The following is a 23,783-nucleotide window of genomic DNA, read 5'->3' as shown; positions in this document are numbered from 1 at the left end:
GATTATTTATTTTTATGTATTAATAAAAAGATACAAAATAATTTTTTTGTTTTTGTTTATTATTGTAAATATTTTAAAGCTTATTTTTTCGTGATAAAAATGCAAGCAACTTTTCCAACATATCAGGAGACTCGCATCGTCTTTTCACTTCTCCCATTTCTTCTGCATTGACTTCTAACAAAATTTTTCTATTCCACTTGCTTACCAATCGTTTAGTTGCTAATATCGACTGAAAAATTAATTATGTTATTGCGTATTATATACATATACATTGAAAAAGATGCAAAAAGTATTTAATAATACCTCTGAAGAAAGTTTAGATACTTTGTTTAAATATTTCCATACTTCTTCAAGAGAATCGTGATTGTACACCTCACTAACTAAACCGTATTGCTTAGCTTCATGAGCACTCATTTTATAGCCCAAGTATAACATATCTCCAGCCTGAGAATGTAAATTTTGTAATATAATATTATAATGTGTAATATTACAAAGGTTCGATGAATCTGTGCAAAATCCAAAACGTCACTGTGATGGAATTGTCGACGACTTTATGTCTAACAATCTTCACAGAATCGCATATTTGAGTCAGATTCGTTAGTTAGTCTGTTATTGACTGCTGTTTGAATCGATCAATCTTTAGCTATAATAGTTTTTAAAGATGATTATGTAGAAAAATAAAAATGATTTTTTTCAAAAATACGTTTTTTCATTATTTTTGCACAGATTTATCGAACATTTTAGTGTATATTATTATAGGCAAAAAACTTTAATAACAATTCATAAATGTTTTTATATCTAATATATTTATATCTTGTACCTTAGAATGTCCTAATAATCTAGGGTAAATATATGAAGAGCACGCTTCAGCAACAAGACCTAGAGAACTGAATGGTAATTGGAAATATGCCTGTAAGTTACATAACATTTACACATTCAATCTTTATGCGCATGTTACGCTGTACGTACTATACATATACATATATTTATTGTTTCTTGAATAAGTCCAACAAATACCTTGTCTGAAGCATAGACCAAGTCAAAGATTCCTAAAATTGTAGATCCTATTCCTATTGCTGGTCCATTTACAACAGCTGTTAAAAGCTTTGGATACAGTATTAATGCATCAATAAAGTTTCTACACAAAGAAATATATAAAAAAATTAACTTTTCTTACATATATAAAGATACATAATTGTAATTTAAATAACTTTTTCTTTTTTTATAATGCTTGCTTTATGACTTCCAAATTTGTGTTAGTAGAAGATTCTTGTGTAAACCCATCAGTCAAGTCATTGCCACTGCTGAAGAAATCTCCATTTCCTGTCAATGCAAATATTAAAACTTTCGGATTTTTGGCAGATTCATTTAAAAGTGTTGTCAATTCCTTGTACATCTGGATAAGATAAAAAATAACAAATACAAATGAATAACTAGAAATTATATAAAAGCAATTTTTTAATATAGCATATGTCATGTAACATATATGTGTATAAATATATATATTTATATATTATCTATATACATGATAATATTTATATATTATCTATGTATATATTTATAACCACTATTCATATATGTTAAAATTAATTTTTCTTACCGGTGAAGAAAGTGCATTTTTCTTGGCGGGTTTATTGAGCACTACTTTTAGAATTCCATTTTTGACTGTACTCAAGATAAGTGAACTGCTTTGCGTCGTCATATTCGCCCAGTTTACGTATATTGTGTTCTGCACTGTGCGTGAATGCTACAACAGATAAACTGAACTTCGGAAGCTTATCAAAGTTTATTATATATGATTATATATGGTTATATATATGTATATATATATGCTATATATGCTGCATATATATTCACAAATGAAATGTGTCAGAAATGATATATGTATATATATATATCGATAAGATTCGACAGTGGCGTACTAAGAGAAGACAAAAACTGCGTTCGGGGAGCGCACTATCTGCGCTATTATATTATTCTATGTTTATCGCTCATTAAATGAAAACACAGACTCTACTAGCGATATATTATTATTACATATATGCGTTCAGCAGAACTCAGCGCTTACGAACTAAGCGCTTTACGCTTATTGTTTATGATTGGTCTCTTCTTGTAAATCCACTGGAAATATAAAAGTATATGCTGACAAGCAATAATCGCTGAGTTGTGCTGAACGCGGCCATTTAAAACTTCCTATGTTTTGCCTCCGTTCTGCCAGCATGCATGCTAGATATATATGTCTGTGGTATGTATGTGTAAGACTGATCGGACTTAATCGATCGCATTGATCGAACTGAAACTCCTGAAGAATATTTCAACTTTTATTGCTCATAGTTTTTTTTATTCATTTATTGAATAATATTAGTACCAATAATAAAATCAGACAAATATTACATATAATTAATTACATATATTAGGATAATTTTTTTACACTGTATTATTAATATTATACGTCTATTTCTATGTGAGTATCACAGGATTTCCCAAACTTAAACATTCTTTTAATACATTTATTTTTTTAAATAAATGTGTAGTTTTTCTTTTATTATCTGAAAAAGTAGATTTTTTTTTCACGCGATTATAAAATAAAACTATGCAAAGATTCGTATTATCGTAAACAATAGTAATATTACTTTTTGAGGATTCATAAATTTTTTTCGAGGAAAATTATCAAGTAATTAAGAGAGAGAAACCCTCTGATGTGTTATATAAATAATCATAAGTAAAACAGCCTGATAGATTGCGAACAGTGCAATATGTAATCACAAATTACATATGTATCTCTCATATCTTACCGTCTTCTACTCGCTACAAAGTTATTTCAATTGCAACTTTTACCGGTTATATCGTTGATCAGATAGAAATGTAAATGCAGAAAGCTTGCCTAGAATTATCGGCTAGAATTATTTAAGTGTTGAGTGGACGTATATTTTATCTGTATTTAATTTTTTTTGGAGATGACCACTTAACACGCGCACGCGCACGCAAAAGAAATTTTGTCAAAATATTCTAATGCAAAAAATTCTGTGATTTTGCTGTTTGTCTTAAAACTATTATGGCTCTTCAATATAATACGTATATATAAATGCGTATTACTGTCTTACTGATATTACAGATGAGTCACTCTGATTAGTGATAAAAAAAACGCCTCATTATCTCATTCCCACATAATGTCCATTAGACATCTAAGTATAGACGTTTATAACTCCATATGACATCTAATGGAGAAATTTTGTATAAAAATTTCGTGTGGGTTCCTCGCATTATTTAAAAAATATCTCGCCACAACAATGTAGATTTATGAATAAATATAATTTTTATATATTTGCATTGAGTTATGCGTGTATAAATAAAATGGTCTACAAAGAATTGAGGAATGCCAATGAGAGAATCACAAGATACAAAAAAGAGATTAAAGATCAACAAGAATTACTTCGTAATATTGCTACATGAACGCTTTGACACATTAAAGTATGAAGCTTTTTTTTTTTTTTTATAGAGAAAGATATATATGTGTGTATCTGCGTATTTATATAGATACATAAATTATTTTTTAGATTGTAAATAAATATATTCCTTTAAGGAGTGTATTTTTTCCTATGTAGCAACTCCAGCTTTCGTATTTTGGAAGATTATCAACAATTTTCTACTACTTAACGTCTTTATAAGATATTCACATAACATATTAAAATAAAATAATTTGTGAAAGTGGAATTCTTTCAATATAATGTACAATTAAACGCTCAAACTAGCCATTGAAACATCGACGCATTCAATTTATTACGGTTTCGGAAGGACCTTGTCGATGAATACCTGTAAATCGCGCATTTCCTGCAAAAGTAATACATGTTATGAAATAACAAAATAGAAATTGTAATTTTATTTTATAGAATGAGATTTAACAAACATCTCTTCCAAATCCTTAGTTTTCTCACCTCTTGAGAAAATGTATGCATCATTCCTCTGTATGTTTTAAATTCTGTATTACTCATAAATTGTTTCAAAAGTGATGCCGTTATTTGACCCCATCTATATGGCACTATTGGATCGATGTCGCCGTGACATTGTATCAGCGGAGTATTCCTATTACCTATTGCTTCCTGAAAATAATTTTTTAACGTCATCATAAATACTTGGATATAAATTTATGTGAGAATGTACGTACCGCTGGAAATCTCTGATGCAAAGGAAGCCATGCTGACAGAGCTATAATACCAGCTAAAGGTTCTGGGAATGTAAGAGCACTAAACATGGCTAACGCACCACCTTGACTGAATCCTCCAAGAACAATACGTGAAGTGGGTATGCCAGCAGCAACTTCCTCGGCTATTATAGAATGGATCGTTCCAGCGGCTTTACGTATACCATCTTCATCTTCTGGACTACTAGGATCCAAACTTCGTAAATCAAACCTACACATTGTGATATTATTAGTAGACGTTCACTTATGATCGGTAATTTCATTAAAACTTTAACATTCTCAGTAAAATGTAAATCTTAATTTACCAGGAAGGCATTCTGAACCCTCCATTAAGTGTTACTGGCATTGTAGGCCTATAATAATAAAGGAGAGTCATGTATTATAGCTTGTCATTATTAATAATTGTGATAATTTGTACATAGCTATAAATATAATATAGAAACATTAACAATCACACATACGCAGTAGGACATATAAGTTTAACAAAAGGAGATCGCAAAGTGCCTATAGCAGTGGCCCAACCATATCTGAAAGTAATGAATATAATATAATTAAATTTACAGTTGTAGTAGTATATTGCAATATGTAAATAACAAACTTACCCTGAATCACCTAATCCATGTAAAAATATTATCTAAAACACATAAAACTCTTTTCAATATATAGAAGAATAGAATATATATACATGTATATTTTCTTGTATCAAAATATTTAAAAAATATTATCTATGTTTACATGTATATTACATATGTTATATGATTTCTTAAACCATTAGTTTTAAAAAATTTCCAATAAATATACATCTTTGAAAATAACATGTAGAAGAATAAATTGTAACATTTTTTCTCAAAAAAATTAAACTTGTAATTATTCTTATTGATAACATAAATTATTGTAGTTCCCACACAGATCAAAAATCCATAAAATTTCAGTAAATGTTCATTAGATATTGCATGGACTTCTAATAAATACTATGAAGTTTTTAAAATAAGATTTCTGTCCTGTGTGGAGTAACACAGAGACGTGCAATCATCATAACTGAAAAATCAATTTCTATTGAGAGACAAACTCTGAAATAGCGCAGCAATGTCACGGAAACAATGATGCAATATATTACACACAACTATACGCGAGTATTATCTTGCGGAAATGTAATTCACTTAAGATCAATTAGAATCACCACCGCATAACCACAAACAAGTTGTCCAAAAAGTGATATCTACCGTCGCAGTGTGTTTAACCGTGGCATGAAGTACGACCCGTTCTCCCATATTTTGTCGCTTCTCTGAAACAAGTTCGAACAATTGTGCAACAATTCTGTAAAAGTCGTAAATATATAGAATGGCGAAAGAGAGACTGTGTGTGTGTGTCACGACTCCTTTTTGCTCTATATCCCAGTTTTCCATAGGGGAGGAGAAATCCAGAGATGGGAGTAACTGGCGGAGCAGGAGGAGGAGGAGGACGAGGAAGAGGAGGACGAGGAAGAGGAGAAGGAGAGAATTGGCGCATCACGCGCGCATTCACACAAATATTCAATATTATGACTTTTTAATATTTCTACTAACCTTGCACTTGCATTAAATTTTCATTAACTCACAATATCTTTAATAAAATAAAATAAAATATTGTTATTAATTAATCTAAATCAAAAAAGCTCAATAATTCTTTGTGTATGAGGAGTTTTTACAAATCAAAACATTTAATCTCAACACCAAGACCAAAGATGCAATCTTTTTTTCTCAAGATTTAATATGAATTAGAAAAATATACAATTACACAAACCTCTACATATAAAATTGCCCATAACAATTTTAATGACGTTGCAAAACATACACATTAATATATGTATGCGTGTGATTTTCTATTAATTTTGTGAAAAAAAAGTTTACTCTTTTTGATGATCGAAAGTGAAATTATATTCGCAAAAAGCGGTTAATAACAATTTATATTTATACGTACAATTTATTTTTCTAATAATCTAAAGGCAGTCTTTTAATCGCGAATTGAAAATTTCTATTTAAATAGCCCAAATAAAGGCTTGTTCTTAGACAGAATTATTGTATAGAGAATAATATAACAGCCAATCACATATGTCACAAATCTTATATCCGTGATCTCACATATAAATCGGCTTGACGAAAGCGACCAATCACATTGATCAATTCGGCCACTTGACCAATACGATCAATTGATGTTGATCTATTTTGTTGATCGATAGAGATAATTATTTTGTCCACTTGTGACTGCGTAAAATTTTTTTTTGTTTACATTCAGCTTTTAGTACCGAAATTTTCTCAAGCTTGTCATCACCTGTCATTGTAATAAACCTTACTTTAAGGCAACCTAACCCTAACCCTAACCCAACCTAACTTGCATGCAAATGATCCTGAACGGATTCCCCGATGTGGTTGGCAGACCTGCAAACGCGCGTAGACCGGCGGCGCACTGTTCGCTGCCAAAAAGGGACAGCGCGGACAGCGCGTAGAGTGATGCGAAAATTGTCAAGTATCTGGTGCACGGTGGCGGTGCGGCGAACCCGGTGAGCCTGGCGTGACGTGCGGAAATCCTCGTAGCAACGTGAGGAACTACGCGGTCTCGATGTCGAGCACTCTGGAGAAGAAGATCATGAACCTGGAGGAGCGACTGCGGGCGGCAAACGAGTCACGGGACAGAGACAGACAGGGTAGCGAGGTTGGATTACCAGGCACGGGTCTACAGTCCTCGTCATCGGGCTCGATGTCCAGCACTGCTCTCCGCAGGCCTCAACAACGTAAGCACTGCTCCGATGCGTGCAATGATCTTTGCGAATCTCGATGACGGATCTTTATTACGCAAATCGCGATATCCCGTGGCGACGAGTTATCGCTCACGATCACGCGATCGCGTACAGGTTATGTTGATTGTCGTTTATTTCCACTGTTGACCTCGCAGACTTTTTGCGACCTGACAAAGCGCGGGTACCGTCCGATCCTCGCAAGATATCACAATAAAATTTCTTCTCTATCCTCTTATCGGTTAATTAGCTTGCATTGTTTATTGTACTTGTTTACTTGCGATACTAAGCTTAGGTACATGTGTACATGTGTGTGTGTGTGTGTGTATTCTGTTTTATTTTATTCTGCTAAAAACTACGACTAAATTTTATACATTGTTGTTGCAATTAACTTACGATACAACAGTGCAAATATAAGTAGTACTGAATGTAAAAGATGATATTAAAATTTTGACACTTAATTGAGATGATAAAACATTATGTAAGTAATAGTAAAATAAGTGCGATTTTTTTTTAAAAGAATTATGAAAATGATATCTTAGTTTAATGTTAGTATTACTTTAAAAAAAGGAACTATTTAGCAAAATGGACTTCTATCAATGTTATTGCTTAAATTTCTAAACATGTAAGTTTTTTAAATCAATATTATTGAAAGATTTTATTTTCAATATATATATTACTTTTGGATATTAAAGTACAAAGAATATAAATTTATCTCATTTAGTTATTATGTATACTAAATAATAATAAAAAAAGATACACATAGAATAAGTTGATAAAAATATAGCATGATATTGAAATAGTTATTTTTATTTTTTTTTTAGTTGGAGACATGGGTACCCCAACACGATCAAGAAAGCAACTGGATCTGCCAGTTTCTCAAATGCGGCATAATGAATGGAAGCACGACAGTGAGTTTGAATCAAAGTTACAGGAGATCATGAAGATGAATGGCATTTTGAACATCAATGGCCAGAGGTATCATACAGACATGAAAGATTTGGAGCATCTTGGGGAACTGGGTAATGGTACCTGTGGACATGTTGTCAAGATGAAGCACAAACCAAGTGGTGTAGTGATTGCTGTGAAACAGATGAGACGTTCTGGAAACGCCGAGGAAAACAAGAGAATAATTATGGATCTCGATGTTGTGCTCAAATCACATGACTGTCCCTATATTGTGCAGTGCCTAGGCTGTTTTATCACTGAATCAGATGTCTGGATATGCATGGAACTCATGGTGACGTGCCTAGACAAACTGTTAAAGCATAGTAAAGAAGAGGCAATACCAGAGGTTTTTTTAGGCAAAGTTACAGTAGCAGTAAGTTTTTTCCACAAAACAATTCAAAGACCAAATTAATATCACAAAGGCTGCTATTTTCTTCAAAAGTTTCATCTCAATAATTTTTTTTAGACAGTGAAAGCGTTGTCGTACCTGAAAGAAAAACATGGTGTAATTCACAGAGACGTAAAACCTAGTAATATATTATTGGACGAATCAGGAGGAGTAAAACTGTGCGATTTCGGAATATCCGGTAGATTGGTCGATAGTAAAGCAAAGACGAGAAGCGCAGGATGTGCGGCGTACATGGCTGTAAGTATGCACATACTGTTGGAAAACTTTAACTTTTTGATTATTATCAGAATTATCGAATATAAATTATTGTAAATTGCGTGCTTTTGTTCCTCTTTTATTAGCCCGAAAGGATAGATCCTCCTGATCCTACCAAACCGGATTATGATATAAGAGCAGATGTATGGAGTTTGGGCATTACTCTGGTAGAACTAGCTACGGGAGTATTTCCTTATCGAGACTGCAAGACTGATTTCGAGGTATGTTCTTTATTGCGAAAATTTGTATAAACTCATTCCTATATTTTATTATTCTCGTTATTGAACTCACGCGTCACAGGTACTGAGCAGAGTAGTACAAGACGATCCTCCGTCTCTCCCGACTGACAGACCCTTCTCGAGAGAATTTAGAAACTTCGTCAATTTGTGCTTAACGAAGAATTACAAACATCGGCCGAAGTACCACAAACTCATGGAACATCCGTTCATTCGCAAATACGATGTTCCGCAAGATATAAATTCTGCTGTAAATTCCGGATACCAGTGGTTCTGCAAGATCATGCGGCAGCTAGAACCAAGGTGAGAATCAAGCTCGCTTACTTACTTTTCGCTTAATTTTCGGCTTGTTAACAATATTAGTTGATGTGTATTTAGTTTACACACATACATTAAATTTCCTTGTAATAAAGAATTTATATATTAGAATTTCCTTATATTATTAGAATTTAGGAAGAGTAACATTTATTAAACAAAAGATGAGTGACAATAGAGCGAGATCGCGAAATTTAAACACACGGCATGAACAAAATTTTCATCTAATGAAAGATACTGATCTTTGATTTAGTTATCTCGTTTGTTTGTTTTTTTTTTTTTTATAACAACCGTAATAATTATAGCGTTTTACAAGTAATTTTTGTAAAAAATTTACTAAAATATTTAACACAGAGTTTTATACGGTCGACAGAAGCGTCGAAACGGCTTCAAAATTGTGTGAAGTACTTTGCAAATTGGCTTGTCGTCAAACATTAGCGCTTGTGCGAGGTGTTCCGGAGTTATGATACGTCTTCGGTTTTTAATCGAATTCTCTTATTTATTCCGTGTCTTATCTTTTGCGATTAAAAAACGATTGATTTGCGAATTTATCGGAGAATTCACGGTCAACGGAAGACGTTGATATACTTTTGGAACCCCCATCCGGTATAAAATTTTATACCTGATACTACTTCGCGAACATTCAACATTTACAGCTCGTTTTCTCGAATTAAAAGTTTGCGTGCGTGTTAAATTGTGTTGCAGCGTTGAGCTTGAGGGAGGCAGCGCAGCGTAGCATCCATCTCTCCCTCATTTCTTCCTTTCTCCTACTTCCATTTTCCGAAAATCCCTGAAAGAGATTAAAAAAAAAAAGAAAAAAGTTAGAGACTACCCTAGCTACTACTCAGAATATCCAAAAATCTGCCCGATTTTCATTTCGAGTTGTTTGGTTTGTGCACGCGCCTGTTACACACCCCACCCTTCAACTCCCACTCACGGTAAGCATTGTTTTTTTATTTCTAGATATATTTTTGTATACTCTTTCTTTCTCTTTTTCGCCTATTTTTGTTGCGTTTTAGCGTAGTGATTCGTTTGATTTTGATCCATCGCGATGCACGCATAAGTTCTCCCTGTGCACACGCCACTTTCCTTTTCTGTTTTTGTAAAGTCAATCACACGATTTGTTTTTCTCCTATTGTCTGAAACGAATTTTTGCCTAAGGGTAAGTAGGGACGAGATTGCTGCAATAAAGTTAGCAAAAAATTACAATAAAAAATATGCTTTTTCTCAAAAATTTTACATTTTTCAATTCCTTATTTTGTGTAATCATGTCTCACGTGAGTTTTAAAAAGTTTTTTATATATATCTTCATAGTTTTCATCGTTGTATCAAGTTAATTTTCCCATAAGCAGCTTGTTCCAATTTACATGGCTACGACGTAAAACTATTCCGTGATCTCGCAGCAGATTCCTCTCTCTGGAAAATTTCACTACAGTTAGAGATATATATTATGTACGATATCAAACACTTATTTCATTACAGAAGAGTTCCTCTATACATATGTGTATCCTCGTTTGTATGCATGATTAACGACTAACGCTCTGCTCTAACTTCCATTAACTTTTCTAGACCTAGACTGAGATGTTTTTTACAGAGTCATCACGATATCGCGGTGACAATGGCACGTATATTATAGCAAAAGAATCAGATCACATTCATGCTGCGGGGAATCAACTACGTATTTACGTAATCACGAAGATATCTCATACTATGAATTAGTTTCAGATTGCCGGGAGAACAGCAGCAACAGCAGCAGCAGCGAATTTCGGGCCACATATCCTTGAAGCAAACGGCCCATCTCAGAGCGCAGTCCGAAGTGCCGGCTTTTTTAAGAAGTAACATTAATAACAGCACCAGAGAACCGCTGAATTCTGGATTTCTGCCATTCCATCAACGTTCCAACAGCGAGAACGGTGCGAATTATGTGTCTTACAGTCCGTATTTTCCTCGCCGGAAAGAGATCACTCGGCCTTTTTCACCGCCGATCTTCAAGGACAACAAGCCAGATCAGCCGGAATCGAATCTGCCTCCGCGGCCTTTTTCGCCCTACCGGCAACACGAGCAGAACATCAACACCAGGCATGATTATTCTTCCTCGAATCGCTGCTCAACAACGAATGGTCAAGGCAGACATGAGATGACGTCGACGGCTATGACAACGGCAACGACGACGACGACGACGATGACGACAATGATAACAACAACGACGTCGACGACAAGATCGTTCTCCCCTTATATGATGATACAGGACGCCAACTTAGATAGTAACGGCCGACCGTACTCCCCGTATCGCAGCAGTCGCTACGACGAGCGCGATGGTAACAAGACGGACCGATGGCAAGGAGGTGTCTCGAGATCGCTGAGTCCTTTCGCGAGAGACTATTCTCCTTGGCGACGAGAAAACGTTGATCCGCCCGGTGTCATTCAGCCGCCACCACCACCTACCTGTGACAACAACAGTGGTCGTTATTCACCGTTTTTGCAGCAACGACTAGCACAGTTATCGTCACATCAGTCACCGGCTTCTCAGATACATTCTCAGACGCATGATATCTATGGCAGTCCAATGATCAGTCGCAAAAGGTAATTTAGTATATATTTAGCATTGATTTCTAGACTAATTCGCTTGAGCATATTCTGTCACTATCGCTATTCTCGTATAAAGTCGTAGCTAATGTTGTCACTTGCTTCGCACAGGTTTCCTTCGGAGCCACCGCCGCAAGGATCCCACGGCTCTACTAGTCCGCAATTGTTGATCTCCCGTTTTGCGCATCAGTTGAAACAGGAATCACCACCGTCGTCGTTCGTGGGAATGCCGCCGCAACAAGGCACCGGTTCGAAGGAATCCGCGAAGAAGCGTTTCGCGTCATACGTGCGCCTTAGGCTCGGTAGCGAACGCGCTCCCTCGCCGGAGCCACCGCCAAGACTGAGTCGTGGCGAGTCTCCGCTTGCTCTCAGAAGAAATTTAATCGAACAGTCGTCTCCTTCTTGTCCACGAAGGTGCGCATCTTCATTTTTTGATTAACTCTTTTATTTATTTTATGATTTTTTCAATAATTATTATAGCTATGTAAGTTTATAATTTTGTTCAAGGTATGTCTCACCCTCTCCGCCTCAGCCACCTCCCAGGAGACTGTCGGAGAGCAATTCCGTGCCTGGTAGCCCACAACATGTGCGAGCCCGTCTACGTTACACACCTGAACCTCAAAGGAGACCTCCGCCGCCATAACCCACCGCTAAAATTGTTAAGCCTTATTATTATTCCTTGTTGGTGCCATACGCGACTACGGACACCCGGACGGCAATCACATGCACCACGTAGTAGCGAAGTGCGATGTTATTTGACGATGGTTGCGCGCACAGAAAGTCATAAAACGTGTACGCACACAGTATACAGGGCCGCGTTTGTCGGACGTCGTAAACCAAAAAAAGCAAAAAAAAAAAAAAAAAAAAAAAAAAAGAAGAAAAAAAACAGAGAAACGGCGAAGTGTGTTCTTAATTTTCGAGCTGCCGCAAACTCAGTTGTTGGTGCTTAAGTCACAAGCTGTTGTACGGGAAATGCTGTTTGTCAACTTAGCGTGCGAAACGGCTCACACAAAATTGCGAACAAAATATTTGATTCTGATTTGAATTCGCAGATGCTTTGACGCGGCGCGAAAATTGCCTTAAGAGATTTGACTCATAGTTAGAAGTATTTCGAGGTTTCCGATTGACAAGTATTTTCTTAATTCCCTTATCGATGTTAAGATATATAGAAAAAAGTAAACAAAAAAAAAAAAAACGTGTCTCTCTCAAAGCGCTTCACACGTTAATCATGACTGCGCACAATTTTCGTAATATTTGCGCACGGCTTTCCCGCGCCGCCACAAGACGCAAATCGAATTATCTTCATTAAAGTGATCCTCTTCTCGATGTGTATTTTATCAGTAATACGCAACGAGAAAAAAAATACGATGCTCAACTTTTTATATCGCTTGCGTATTTAGAGGAGTACAGTGTGTGAGAGAAAGAGAGAGAGAGAAAGAGCGAGAGCGAGAGGAGGAGTGCAGCAGTAATCGCGATACACCTCAGCGACATTTTTTCTAAAAGTAACTGTCAATATACGTGTCACATACACGTGCAACACATACAAGAGAGATATGACGTTGTGCCGTATACAAAAAAATTAAAAAATTAAAAAAAAATCGCGTAAACCGTTCCTATTGCTTCGTTTACGCTTCTTTCTATTCGATCATGAGAATCTTGTTGAAGAGAAGAGAAAAGGAAAGAGGGAGAGAGAGAAAGAATATACGCAACGAAACGTCTTCTCTCGGGACGGCCTTTGCGGTATCTCTGCGACTCGAATAGTCTCTCAGCGATTTTTCTACGTTTTATTATTAATATTAATTATTATAACTATTATTTATATAAAGTAATATACACATATATAAATATAAATATAAATATAAATTATATATATATATATATATATACATATGTATATGTATATATATATACACAAAAGAGAGCGAGTCGTTCCTGGTACATAATTTAGTATTGAGATCGAGAGCACGAATCGAACAGAGAGGCGATATTTTATCGCATTCACAATCGACTTCTCTTTGTAATGAGAAAAATGAAAAAATCGGAAAATCGGAAGCACAACACACAATAATGTTACAGCAGCACGTTTCGTAGAAATCTTACTACGGGACACACAAACACACATACACACAATAATGTACGTAAACACGAATGTACATTATTTATTGAAATCGGCAAGGCGTGTAAGATCTTTTTACTCATACACGTACACACAGTTAGGATTGTTGTAATTATTATTATTTTTAATTAACATTTAATCCTTAAAACTATGTTCAAGTTTACAGTCGTAATCACCCTTGTGTCACTTATTTGACAGAAGGATCCTCTCTGTTGCAATGTAAATAAACTTATATTTATACGAGTCACAATCGTTTCTTGCAATTCTTTCCCTCCTTTTTCTTCTCGCCGTTCACTAAATATCTAAAATTTTTTTCTCATTTTTATTTCCCATCTGTGTTTTTCGATACACTCTCATTCCTTCCTGAAAGAAGAACCTTTGGTCTCTGTAGAACATATGTATATATATATTTGTTTGAAAGAGACGCCATATTTTTTTATATTCCACAATATCGATATTCTTACGCGTTAGAATCTAGTGCTCGGCTGGAACGTATATTTTTATCATATCATGCCACGTAATCTCTAAGCAGCTACTTTTTTGCTCACGGCTCATGCGCATTAGGAGCCGATGGATTTACAACTATTTGTTTCGCCATGTTACTGTTGATTGTGCTAATTTATGTATTATCTTACACAGTCGATCGAACTTTGCAGCTGTTCGTAGCCACCGTTTCTGGTGGCCGAAGTTTGTAACGATCGTAAAACGCCATATTACACGTACATGTATGTATATGTACATATCCTTTTATGGTAACGTATAAATTTATTATATACGAGTGCATTCCCTCTTCTCCGAATTTGTTTCATGTAATTGCCTCTGCTACTAACTAAAATATATTTTATATATTAGTACATAATATTGAAATAATATATGAGATGTAAAAATATAATATTGAATCGAAAGAAATAGGATTATCAGATAAAAGCAATCGCTCGTACTGGAAGATTTCAAAGTTCAAATTCTGATTTTTAAAAAAGTACAGTTTTTTATATACATTATACACGCACATATACAAACAGCATGCAATATTCCAAGAAAGTCTTATGAATATCTGAATACTGTAACATTCAGATAAAATATTCAGTGAATATCTCTTGAACTCTGTGCTGTTGAGATATGCGTACGTATTTTATAATTGTATAGTTTTATATTTAATTTTCATACGACAAAATAATATATTGGTATAAAAAACTATTATAGGAAAAAAAATCTTACGAAACAACACGTTTTTATATTTAGAATCGATCGCGAACGAATAAAGTTTAAAGTTGAACCGTGTAACAGCTCGCAGTCCGTTTCTTTTCAACAGTTAGTTTTGTTGTGCGAAATTATAAATTCTTTTCTCGTCCGTGTTGCAACTCATTTCTAAATTCGAATGTTCGTCGTGTTTTGTGCAAAATAGTACACGACGAATACGCGTATGTCTATATACATATATATAAACAATACGCGTAATGGCCGTGCTTCCTCTTCTTGTTCCTTACTCTCGAAGAACGAGTTTTCGTGATAAATCGCCTGTATGAATTAACATGAAACGAAACGTCATTGAAAGTTAATTTATTCGAGCGCTCCGCGGCACATGGCGTAATGTGACGCGATAACCGGCTGTAGAATCACGGAAAGAAAATAATTCCGTCGCCGCTCTTCCGATTGCCGTCCCTGAGTAATCAATATGGCCTCCAACATCGTCACTCGCTTACTTTGTGCTCGCTCGCGGGGTACGCTCGTGAGTACGTTAACGTAAGTGCGGCCATCTTTCTCCTCCTCTCTCTCTCACTCTTACTCTCTCTCGCTCGTGAAGTTCAGCGTGGTTGGCTCGGCTTGCTGCTGTGCCTGGGTGGCTTGGCTGTTCTGCAGCACACCGGACGAAACACCAAAATCCGATTGTAGTTTAGTTCAGTTGAGTACCTCGGCACAGTTGAGCAACTTGGTCATTCAAGAGTCTTCATCTTGACGCGCGTGAATCAGTCAAAAGAATTGACGAGATCAACGGGCTACGTCCGATGTATTTTCCTTTCCGTACTGTTAGAAGTAAGAAAAGGTGGAGGGAAGAGAACAAGGAACGGTGTCCCACCTCTTCGGTAATAGAAAAGTATAAGCGGAGTTCCCCGCGTCATCAATAAGCCTGTTTTGTCGATTATCATAATTAATTTTGTCGTCAGAAAAATTGAGCGCTACATCGGGGAGAACGACGCGTCCCATGCTAGACGAAGTGTGTAAAAACGGAGGTTCGAGATAACAGAAAGAATAAGCCAAAAAAGAGAGGCGTTTCTATGAGAAATAGGAGGGAACAGAAGTGAGAATCATGTTCCAGTAGGTAAGCGTAGCTCTTGGAGTGACAATGAGGTCTTTCCTCAAAGGTATGCGTCGCTTGTTGCAACGAGCTCATCATTCGTAGCAGACAGCTAACTTAACACGGAGGCATGGCCGACGTCACTTCCTCCGAGGGCGACAACAGACTTGTTGCGACGGCCGAGAACTGTCGCGCGACAGCGGTAAAGGGGACCGGCGATGATGGCGAAGAGGACAAAACGGCCACCGAGAACAGTATTTACGAGATCCTCGAGAGTATGACGAACGAGTTCAATAAAAGTGTGTGTTCGGTGAATAACGAGAAAGTGGAAACGGAAAAGGCGGCAACACCATCGTTGCCTTCGAAAGTTGTTTATGAGAAATCCAAGGAAGAAAAAAAGAGCGATGTTGTCAACGACGAGGCCGCTTCGACTCAAGAAGTCTCTGTACCAGAGGAAAATCACAAAAGTGGGGAGGACAGTTCGTCAGACAAAACAGAACCTGTCAAAAAGGACGGTGGTTTGACCAGGATTGTTCTGACGTTCAGGACCATTGACGAGAACACGGATCATGGCAAGAAAACCAAAATATCCAGTTGTTCTAATCTCACTCTGGTGCCAGATGAGTTGGTCAATTGTGATCAGTTTGGTGGTGTCTCTGTTAAGATAGAGAATTCTGATGAGAACTTAGAAGATTCAAATGTGAGGAAAGAATCTGAAGATACAGAAGAATCCCAATCAGATAAAAAAAAGGAAGTGGAATCTGCAGAAAAAGAAGAATCTGTAAAAGCAAAAGAATCCATAGAAGAAAAAGAATCTACAAATGAGCAGGAATCTACAAAAGAAACAGAATCAAAAGCTATAGAAACAGATCAAGCGGAAGATACGGTTGAAAAGCCAAATAATGATGCACAGTCTCACACTCAAGATAAACCAGAAACTGTAGAAAATAATGTTGAGAGCAACAATGTTGAGGCAGTGCTTGCAGAACCTATCAAGCAACAAGAACCTATTCCTATTCTGCCTACTCCACCGCTTACCAGGAAGAGAAGGGCTGGACGACCTAGATTGCGAGCACTTAGGTTTTTGATTTTTTCTTACTCTTGTTATTTGCTAAACATTTAAGTATGTAATACGTATTTAATATTTTTTTTAATGTAAATCTCTGTTTAACGTTTTCAGTGAATCAATTCCTCAAGATGAAGAGCAACCTGGTCCCAAGCGTTCAGCTAGAAGGCTCAGCAAGGAATCCTTAAAAAGTACTGTGTTGGAAAGCGCCATAGCCCGTAAAGAGAAATCGAATTACACAGAAGAACACAGTAAGAAGAGAAAGTACAACAAACCGGGCCGGCCTAAAAAAGTGGTACAAGGCAAGGATCAAACTAAACAGGGCAAGGATCAGACTCAAGTAAAACTCGCCGATGTTCGTCAGGATTTGGAAACGTCCATGTTATCCGATAATAATATTAACACATCCGAAAATTCCATGTTGGAGTTATCGCACAACACCACACTGTCCGATAATATAAACGACAGCATCGTAGAAGATTCGCAATCGGACTTTGATGGTATGCCAAAGTTATCACCAATGACGAGAAACTCGGACTCGCAAAACAAATTAAACAACTCTATCGGCAGTCCCGAAAGCGATGACATACCGTTGGCAGATATTGAAAAGCCCTTCCTGAAACCGGCTACTAGTGGCCGGCCCAAGAGGGAAAGAGGACGTCCGCGCGGAAGTAATCAGGGCGCGCGAAAAATTGCCAAGTCAGATGCGTACGAAGGTGATATAATGTCGATATACGTATCCAGTCTTTTTCTGTTACATAGCTATTCTTTTCTTTTCTCTTTTCTTTTCAATTAAAATTAACGAATTATTTTACACAGACGATTCTGTATCCGTTGCAGAAGCAGGGAAGAATAACGATTATCCCGAAGGTAAAGCCAGCATTTTACAATGAATCATTTATACGATAAAATAGAATGTAATAGCTAGTTTTTACATATGAGCTTTGATGTAGATTTGCCAGCCAAGCGAACTCGTCGTAGTACGGCGTCAAGTCCGAGTCTTGCCGAAGGACAGGCCTCAAGACCGGAATCTACGGCTATTATGAGTGAAGTTAGTATATCTGTTGCTCATTAATTTTGTATTAATAAAGATTCTTATAGTTTTATTCATTTTATTGATTTAATACAGACGTATGTACAATCGATGCTGTGTTTGTGCCAAATGAGATCTCAGTTGTACGTCACTATAACGGGTCCCGGCGCGCCGCTTTACTGCACCGCACTCGATTCAATCGACAATCGTGTAGTCGGCTGCTGCAACGAAGTGGACAGTAAAGATGTGACCATGCGACGGCCGAGTACTCGCGTGCCTTTCATTATTTTGTGTCGTATGCATACAGAACGAATGCTGCGACACAATTGCTGTCCTTCCTGTGGTTTGTTCTGTTCGCAAGGAAGATTTGTGCAGTGTTCTAACGGACATCAATATCATCGCGGCTGCGAAGTGTATTCGCACAAGAGAGGTGTGTGTCCTCATTGCGGCAGCGAAGGTGGCAATGGCACTTCGTACGAAGTGTTGATAACAATGAACGGCATGCGGAAACCCGTTTTTATACCGACACGCAAGAAATTTTCCAAATTGCCCTCGGCAAAGATGAGTCTGCCTGGCAAGGGTGACAATACAAAGCTGGCGGGACGTCCACCCAGCCCGCTGGTCAAACCTGATATCATTAAAATACCCGAACCGTCGATCAACACCGAAAGACCAGAACGGTATACTATCATGAGTCTGTACACATCTGTGAAGAACGGGGATCTGGAGAAATTGGTTAATGTATTAGGTTAGCAAAAGCTTGATAATCTAAATTATATATATATATATAACATCTTGACACAATTGTAGAACATTCGAGTAGCTAATAAAGATTTTTTTGTGATTTACTTAGCATGTGGTTATAATGCGAATCACACATTCCGGGATTACGCTCAACGTACTGGTCTGCACATAGCGGCAGATAAGGGCCATCTGTCATGTGTGCACGTACTGGTACAAGCCGGTGCTCAAGTAGACGTAATGGATAGGAACCAATTAACGCCATTGATGCTAGCTGCGACCAAGGGTAATGCTGACGTGGTGAAATATCTAATTAGAGTAGGCGCCGACGTTACATTGAAGGGTGAGGACGGCATGACCGCTTTGCACATGGCGGCGAAATCCGGTCATCTGAAAGTCTGCCAGATCATTCTGACCGAGTGTAAAGTACCGAGAACATTAGTAGGTAAAATCATTTTTATAAAAAATAGAAAATTCCTTTTTTCTATTTACTTTTATCACAATTCCTCGGATGTTTAATATTCTCATTTGCAGATTCTGTGGACGATGGCGGCTGGACGAGTTTAATTTGGGCATGTGAGTTTTGTCATACGGATGTGGCGCGATACTTGCTGGATAAGAAATGCGATCCGCTTATCCGAGATGCCGAGCAAAACATAGCGTTGCACTGGAGCGCTTTCAGCGGCAGTGCTGAAATCACAGAAATGCTTCTTAACGAGGGATGCGATGTGAATGCTGTTAATGTTCACGGCGATACACCTTTGTACGTTTGTATATTTTTCTTAAAAAAAAATCATGCAATGTTTTTCATTGCTCTTATTAAATTTCTCAATCTGACATCTATATAATTTATTAACTTAAAATGATTGAAATGTTTGACTATTAGACACATAGCAGCTAGGCAGGATCAGTATACGGTCTGTGTTCTCTTGCTCGCGCGTGGTGCTAAAATAGGGGAGTTGAATGTCGCCGGTGAGACCGCGGTAAATTGTTGCCCCGCTGACGGAGACACCATGACTGCCCTAAGATTAAATGCGAAAGTTAACGAACTTTCGGAACACATGTGGGAGAAGACGGTTAAAATTTTAACGAAGTAAGTTAACTCTCGTTTTACCCTCGGCACTGTTAAAAGTAATAAGTAAAAAAAATAAAAAAATAAAAAAAATAATGCTTTATCCTTTTTCAGCGATTGTATAATTTTGTTATCGTTTTGCTTTGTAGCGATATTTCACGGGGGAAAGAAACAAATCCCATACAGTGCGTCAATGGATACGATTCTGAAGACAAGCCAACCGATTTTGTTTACGTCACAGAGAACTGCTTCACTAGTAATATTAACGTAGATCGTACAATAACATCGTTGCAATCCTGTCGCTGCGAAGACAATTGCAGTTCGGAAAAATGTTTATGCGGAAATATAAGTTTGCGATGTTGGTACGACGAAGAAGGAAAACTCGTACCCGAGTTTAATTATGCAGGTACTTACGATATTTGAAGGTAAAAATTTAAACAATTGATTGCATAAAAATAGATTCCTCGCGAGATCGATGCATGCGTGTGTAACAACACTAGTCTCATTGTACAGATCCGCCGATGTTGTTTGAATGTAATCCAGCTTGCGACTGCAATCGTATTACATGCAATAATCGAGTTATTCAACACGGACTGACACAAAGGTTCCAACTGTTTCGTACGAAGGGAAAAGGTTGGGGTCTTCGAACTCTGAGATTTATTCCTAAAGGCACTTACGTTTGCGAATACGTAGGCGAGATAATATCGGATTCTGAGGCTGATCATCGCGAAGATGATTCTTACTTGTTCGATCTGGACAACAGAGTAAGTTACTATTATGTACTGATTTTCTGTATAACAAAAAAAATCGACAGATTTTTAACGTCTATTCGTAATTTTCTCATATTTTTTTGTTTTTATAAATTTCTTGATCTTTGAAACGAATAATTTAGATTTAACTTCAAAGACTGATTTAAATATTAAGTCAAATAGTTTTGAGAACATGGTTTTTTTGCGAACACAATATTTTGTCAATCTTTGTTTTTTTAAATTAATTATTTTACTTTCTTCACAATTATTATTATTTTCATACTTATTTCTGCGTTTTCCATATGTGACATATTATATTTACTATATTTTGAAATTTAATTTTTTTGAGGAAATTTACTCTATGTACGCACAGGACGGAGAAACGTATTGCATAGACGCTAGACGTTACGGAAATATCGCTCGGTTCATCAATCATTCTTGCGCACCGAACTTGCTGCCGGTGCGTGTGTTCGTCGAGCATCAGGATCTGCACTTTCCTAGGATAGCGTTTTTCGCCAATCGCGATATCGATGCGGACGAAGAGCTCGGGTATGTTAAAACACGGTTGCAGTCACAGAAACGCAAGAAATCGCTGATACGCACCTTTACAAATTAACTGGAATATATTGCACATTTTGAAGCCTTTTGTTAAATAATAAATTATATTTAATATTTAGTTTTGATTTACTATGTAAAATTACGTGGTTGAAATTTCTTTCACCTTTGTTATTTTTTTTTATTGGCGCAAAAATATTATTTTGTTTTAAATATAGAGAGTAAAAACTTCAAAGAAAATTACTTTTTTTTTTTTTACTTTTTTTTGAGATTCTAACATCTGTTCTTTATTTCTCCCCAGTAGCAAAGTGACGTTCTTTGATGTCATGTAAGAACGTCACCTTGCCACTTGAGTTGACATATTTAACAATTAAAAACATTTCCAATAAACGTAGTTAATCAATTTGCGCTTGGTATTTACGTGGCACAAGAAGATCAAACACAGATCTGTTTGTCCTCAGTTTCGATTACGGCGAGAAATTCTGGATAATAAAGTGCAAGTCTTTCACATGTACCTGTGGAGCCGAAAACTGCCGTTACTCCGAGAAGACTATACAAGTTACGCTGGACAACTACCGAAGAAAGATACAACAGGAGGAAATGCAGGCAGCTCAAATCTCATCGTAACCTTACTACAATTTAGCTTAATTCTCTAGATATTTGAGGATTTTTGTTGTTTTGCGGATATGATAATGGCAACGCAAAAGCGATTTTGCGTTGAATCATTTTGTTGGTTACGCTAGTTTTTCTTTGCGTTGGTTTTTACTGCAAGATCGATTTCTACGATTTGCTCGGAATCGTACAAGAGTACAAATTATAAAACGGTGGTGGGATGATGATGATAATTAAAAAAAGAAAAAATAAACAAAGCAGCACATGTTAGATTCTACTCTCTTTTGCGAGATAGTCGCTAAAATACATCACTCAGTCTTCTTCCGAGGAGAAAACAATCGCGTCCAGAGTTCGTGTTGTTGTTTCTGACGTGTATCAAACGCGCATTCATATCGATATAAAATTAACAACCAGTCTACCAAACAATTGTTGTTGTCGTATTTGTTTTTTTTTTTAGTATTAATTTTATCAGCATGTTGATTAAACGAAAAAAAACTAATGATCGTTAACTTGATAATAATACGTTATTACGAAAAACTATAATAGAAACAATAAACAATAGCTGAATTGTGACAATTTGTGATTCTTACAAGAACGAAGAATCGATTGTTTCAAAGTGTGTCGCGTTTTCTTTGGTAGGCCGGTGTTTAAAAATTTATATTTTAATAGTGAATTCCTGTTGTGTACATATAAATCTTTGAGAAAAGCTTACAAATGTATGTAACTTGTCTTGTCGTGAGATATTCTTATCACGTTTTTCGAGTTGAAATTTAAGGGAATTTTCAACGCATCGTCCATATCTTTTTCCCTTAAGCATACTCGGAGATCTGTTTCCTATTTTTGCCGATCTTCTTTGCCGCGTGAGAATAGCAAGAAACTTTACGAGAAAGTGCCACACTTCTTTTTATAACGAGATAACGATAGACATAATATGGTAGCGTGAGGCATTAAAATTGTATAGTACGAAGATATTAAATTGCGTGTTGAAACTATTACGGCTCGAATGCGCAAAGTATATGTGTGATTGCGGGAAAAAGAAAAACTATCATCGCTTTTAAGTGAATCGGAAATAATAATTCGTGTAGCATTCGCGTTTTTAATTAAAGAAAGAATGTTGTATTCGACGCTTTTGCGATATATTTCAAAATTTTTTGCGCGTTGCTTCGGGACTGGAGACCCGCTCGATACAGACTGTATTTAACTCCCGATAGAGCGAACTGAAATGTTCACTAAAAAGATTAAAAAAAAATCAAAAAAAAAAAAAAAATTGCGTCTCCAATCCGGAAGCACGCACAAAGAGAACGCGTTATTTTATTCCGTTTACTCGTATGTTGTCTCACAAAGAGCATAGATTCACTGCAAGCGATGTGGTATATACATAAAACATTACACCTTTTTGTACAAATGATTTTTTATAATAAAAGTTATAGATCTTTTTTTAATATATACATGCGAGTTGGTTTTTTTTTTTTTTAATTCAATCCTTAAATGCGACGGAATCCGTAGATAAAAAAATCAATGAAGATTCACGCACTTCGTTGAGATAATAGAATTAAAAATATTCAGTATATTTTAGAGAAGTGAAAAAGCGTTGCGAAAAAAGAGTTCCACACACGGCATAAATATTTTTTAAAGAGAACGCTGAAGTGAATCGCATGCAAAGGCGGGCAACAGCGAGTTTGCGCGGCAGGCGCGCGCGACAATCGCCTGTGAGTTTGCGCAGACACCTTTGATCGGCCGGCGCGCGTTCGTCGTCTAAATTCAAGTGGCGTCGCGGCGCCAGTTAGTGTAGCGACCGTGGAGCGCGCTTGAAGGCGCGA

General features: G+C 36.6%; 4 protein-coding genes and 1 long non-coding RNA gene across 12 annotated transcripts; 2 read left to right on the top strand and 3 right to left on the bottom strand.

Annotated features, from left to right (window-relative positions):
• Window positions 1–11: 11 nt before the first annotated feature.
• On the bottom strand, window positions 12–2,185 carry LOC109856823 (enoyl-CoA delta isomerase 2, mitochondrial). 3 transcript variants are annotated; one of them, XM_020432516.1, is made up of 7 exons: window positions 2,038–2,185; window positions 1,601–1,747; window positions 1,236–1,396; window positions 1,018–1,138; window positions 821–910; window positions 304–444; window positions 12–229 (listed from the first exon to the last, which is right to left on the bottom strand). In XM_020432516.1, exons 2-7 carry the CDS (start codon window positions 1,700–1,702, stop codon window positions 74–76), a joined length of 771 nt encoding a protein of 256 aa, XP_020288105.1. In that variant the 5' UTR covers window positions 1,703–1,747; window positions 2,038–2,185; the 3' UTR covers window positions 12–73. The 3 variants fall into 3 exon arrangements, with proteins under 3 accessions (XP_020288105.1, XP_020288121.1, XP_020288113.1); XM_020432532.1 differs by having other exon boundaries at window positions 2,069–2,185; XM_020432524.1 differs by lacking the exon at window positions 2,038–2,185 and adding an exon at window positions 1,923–2,025.
• A 225-nt stretch (window positions 2,186–2,410) lies between these two features.
• Window positions 2,411–6,001, bottom strand: LOC109856806 (acyl-protein thioesterase 1). Of its 4 annotated transcripts, none has more exons than XM_020432485.1 (8): window positions 5,984–6,001; window positions 5,425–5,486; window positions 4,804–4,835; window positions 4,663–4,728; window positions 4,507–4,554; window positions 4,166–4,412; window positions 3,936–4,100; window positions 2,411–3,831 (listed from the first exon to the last, which is right to left on the bottom strand). In XM_020432485.1, the coding sequence occupies exons 2-8, from the start codon at window positions 5,470–5,472 to the stop codon at window positions 3,781–3,783; spliced, it is 657 nt and encodes a 218-aa protein (XP_020288074.1). In that variant the 5' UTR covers window positions 5,473–5,486; window positions 5,984–6,001; the 3' UTR covers window positions 2,411–3,780. The 4 variants fall into 4 exon arrangements, with proteins under 4 accessions (XP_020288074.1, XP_020288084.1, XP_020288092.1 ...); XM_020432495.1 differs by lacking the exon at window positions 5,984–6,001 and adding an exon at window positions 5,767–5,784; XM_020432503.1 differs by lacking the exon at window positions 5,984–6,001 and adding an exon at window positions 5,575–5,647.
• Window positions 6,002–6,642: 641 nt separating this feature from the next.
• On the top strand, window positions 6,643–12,576 carry LOC109857214 (dual specificity mitogen-activated protein kinase kinase hemipterous-like). The gene is made up of 8 exons (XM_020433344.1): window positions 6,643–6,971; window positions 7,799–8,295; window positions 8,389–8,568; window positions 8,673–8,807; window positions 8,887–9,125; window positions 10,857–11,720; window positions 11,835–12,137; window positions 12,231–12,576. Exons 1-8 carry the CDS (start codon window positions 6,800–6,802, stop codon window positions 12,364–12,366), a joined length of 2,526 nt encoding a protein of 841 aa, XP_020288933.1. The 5' UTR covers window positions 6,643–6,799; the 3' UTR covers window positions 12,367–12,576.
• A 1,291-nt stretch (window positions 12,577–13,867) lies between these two features.
• On the bottom strand, window positions 13,868–14,563 carry LOC109857221. The gene is made up of 2 exons (XR_002250474.1): window positions 14,304–14,563; window positions 13,868–14,224 (listed from the first exon to the last, which is right to left on the bottom strand). It is a non-coding gene; the product is annotated as an uncharacterized LOC109857221 (long non-coding RNA).
• Window positions 14,564–15,064: 501 nt separating this feature from the next.
• LOC109857205 (histone-lysine N-methyltransferase EHMT2) lies at window positions 15,065–23,371 on the top strand. 3 transcript variants are annotated; one of them, XM_020433321.1, is made up of 13 exons: window positions 15,065–15,923; window positions 16,005–17,215; window positions 17,316–17,917; window positions 18,042–18,071; window positions 18,155–18,252; window positions 18,331–18,982; window positions 19,088–19,420; window positions 19,510–19,738; window positions 19,862–20,068; window positions 20,197–20,453; window positions 20,561–20,811; window positions 21,146–21,345; window positions 21,813–23,371. In XM_020433321.1, exons 2-13 carry the CDS (start codon window positions 16,266–16,268, stop codon window positions 21,976–21,978), a joined length of 3,975 nt encoding a protein of 1,324 aa, XP_020288910.1. In that variant the 5' UTR covers window positions 15,065–15,923; window positions 16,005–16,265; the 3' UTR covers window positions 21,979–23,371. The 3 variants fall into 3 exon arrangements, with proteins under 3 accessions (XP_020288910.1, XP_020288902.1, XP_020288920.1); XM_020433313.1 differs by having other exon boundaries at window positions 18,021–18,071; XM_020433331.1 differs by having other exon boundaries at window positions 15,066–15,923; window positions 18,021–18,071; window positions 21,170–21,345.
• Window positions 23,372–23,783: the final 412 nt, after the last annotated feature.

This window comes from Pseudomyrmex gracilis, unplaced genomic scaffold (assembly GCF_002006095.1).
Source record: "Pseudomyrmex gracilis isolate BER0280 unplaced genomic scaffold, ASM200609v1 scaffold_4, whole genome shotgun sequence".
In the NCBI taxonomy this organism is placed as follows: Eukaryota; Metazoa; Arthropoda; class Insecta; order Hymenoptera; family Formicidae; genus Pseudomyrmex; species Pseudomyrmex gracilis.
This window is presented reverse-complemented; position numbering and strand designations above follow the sequence as displayed.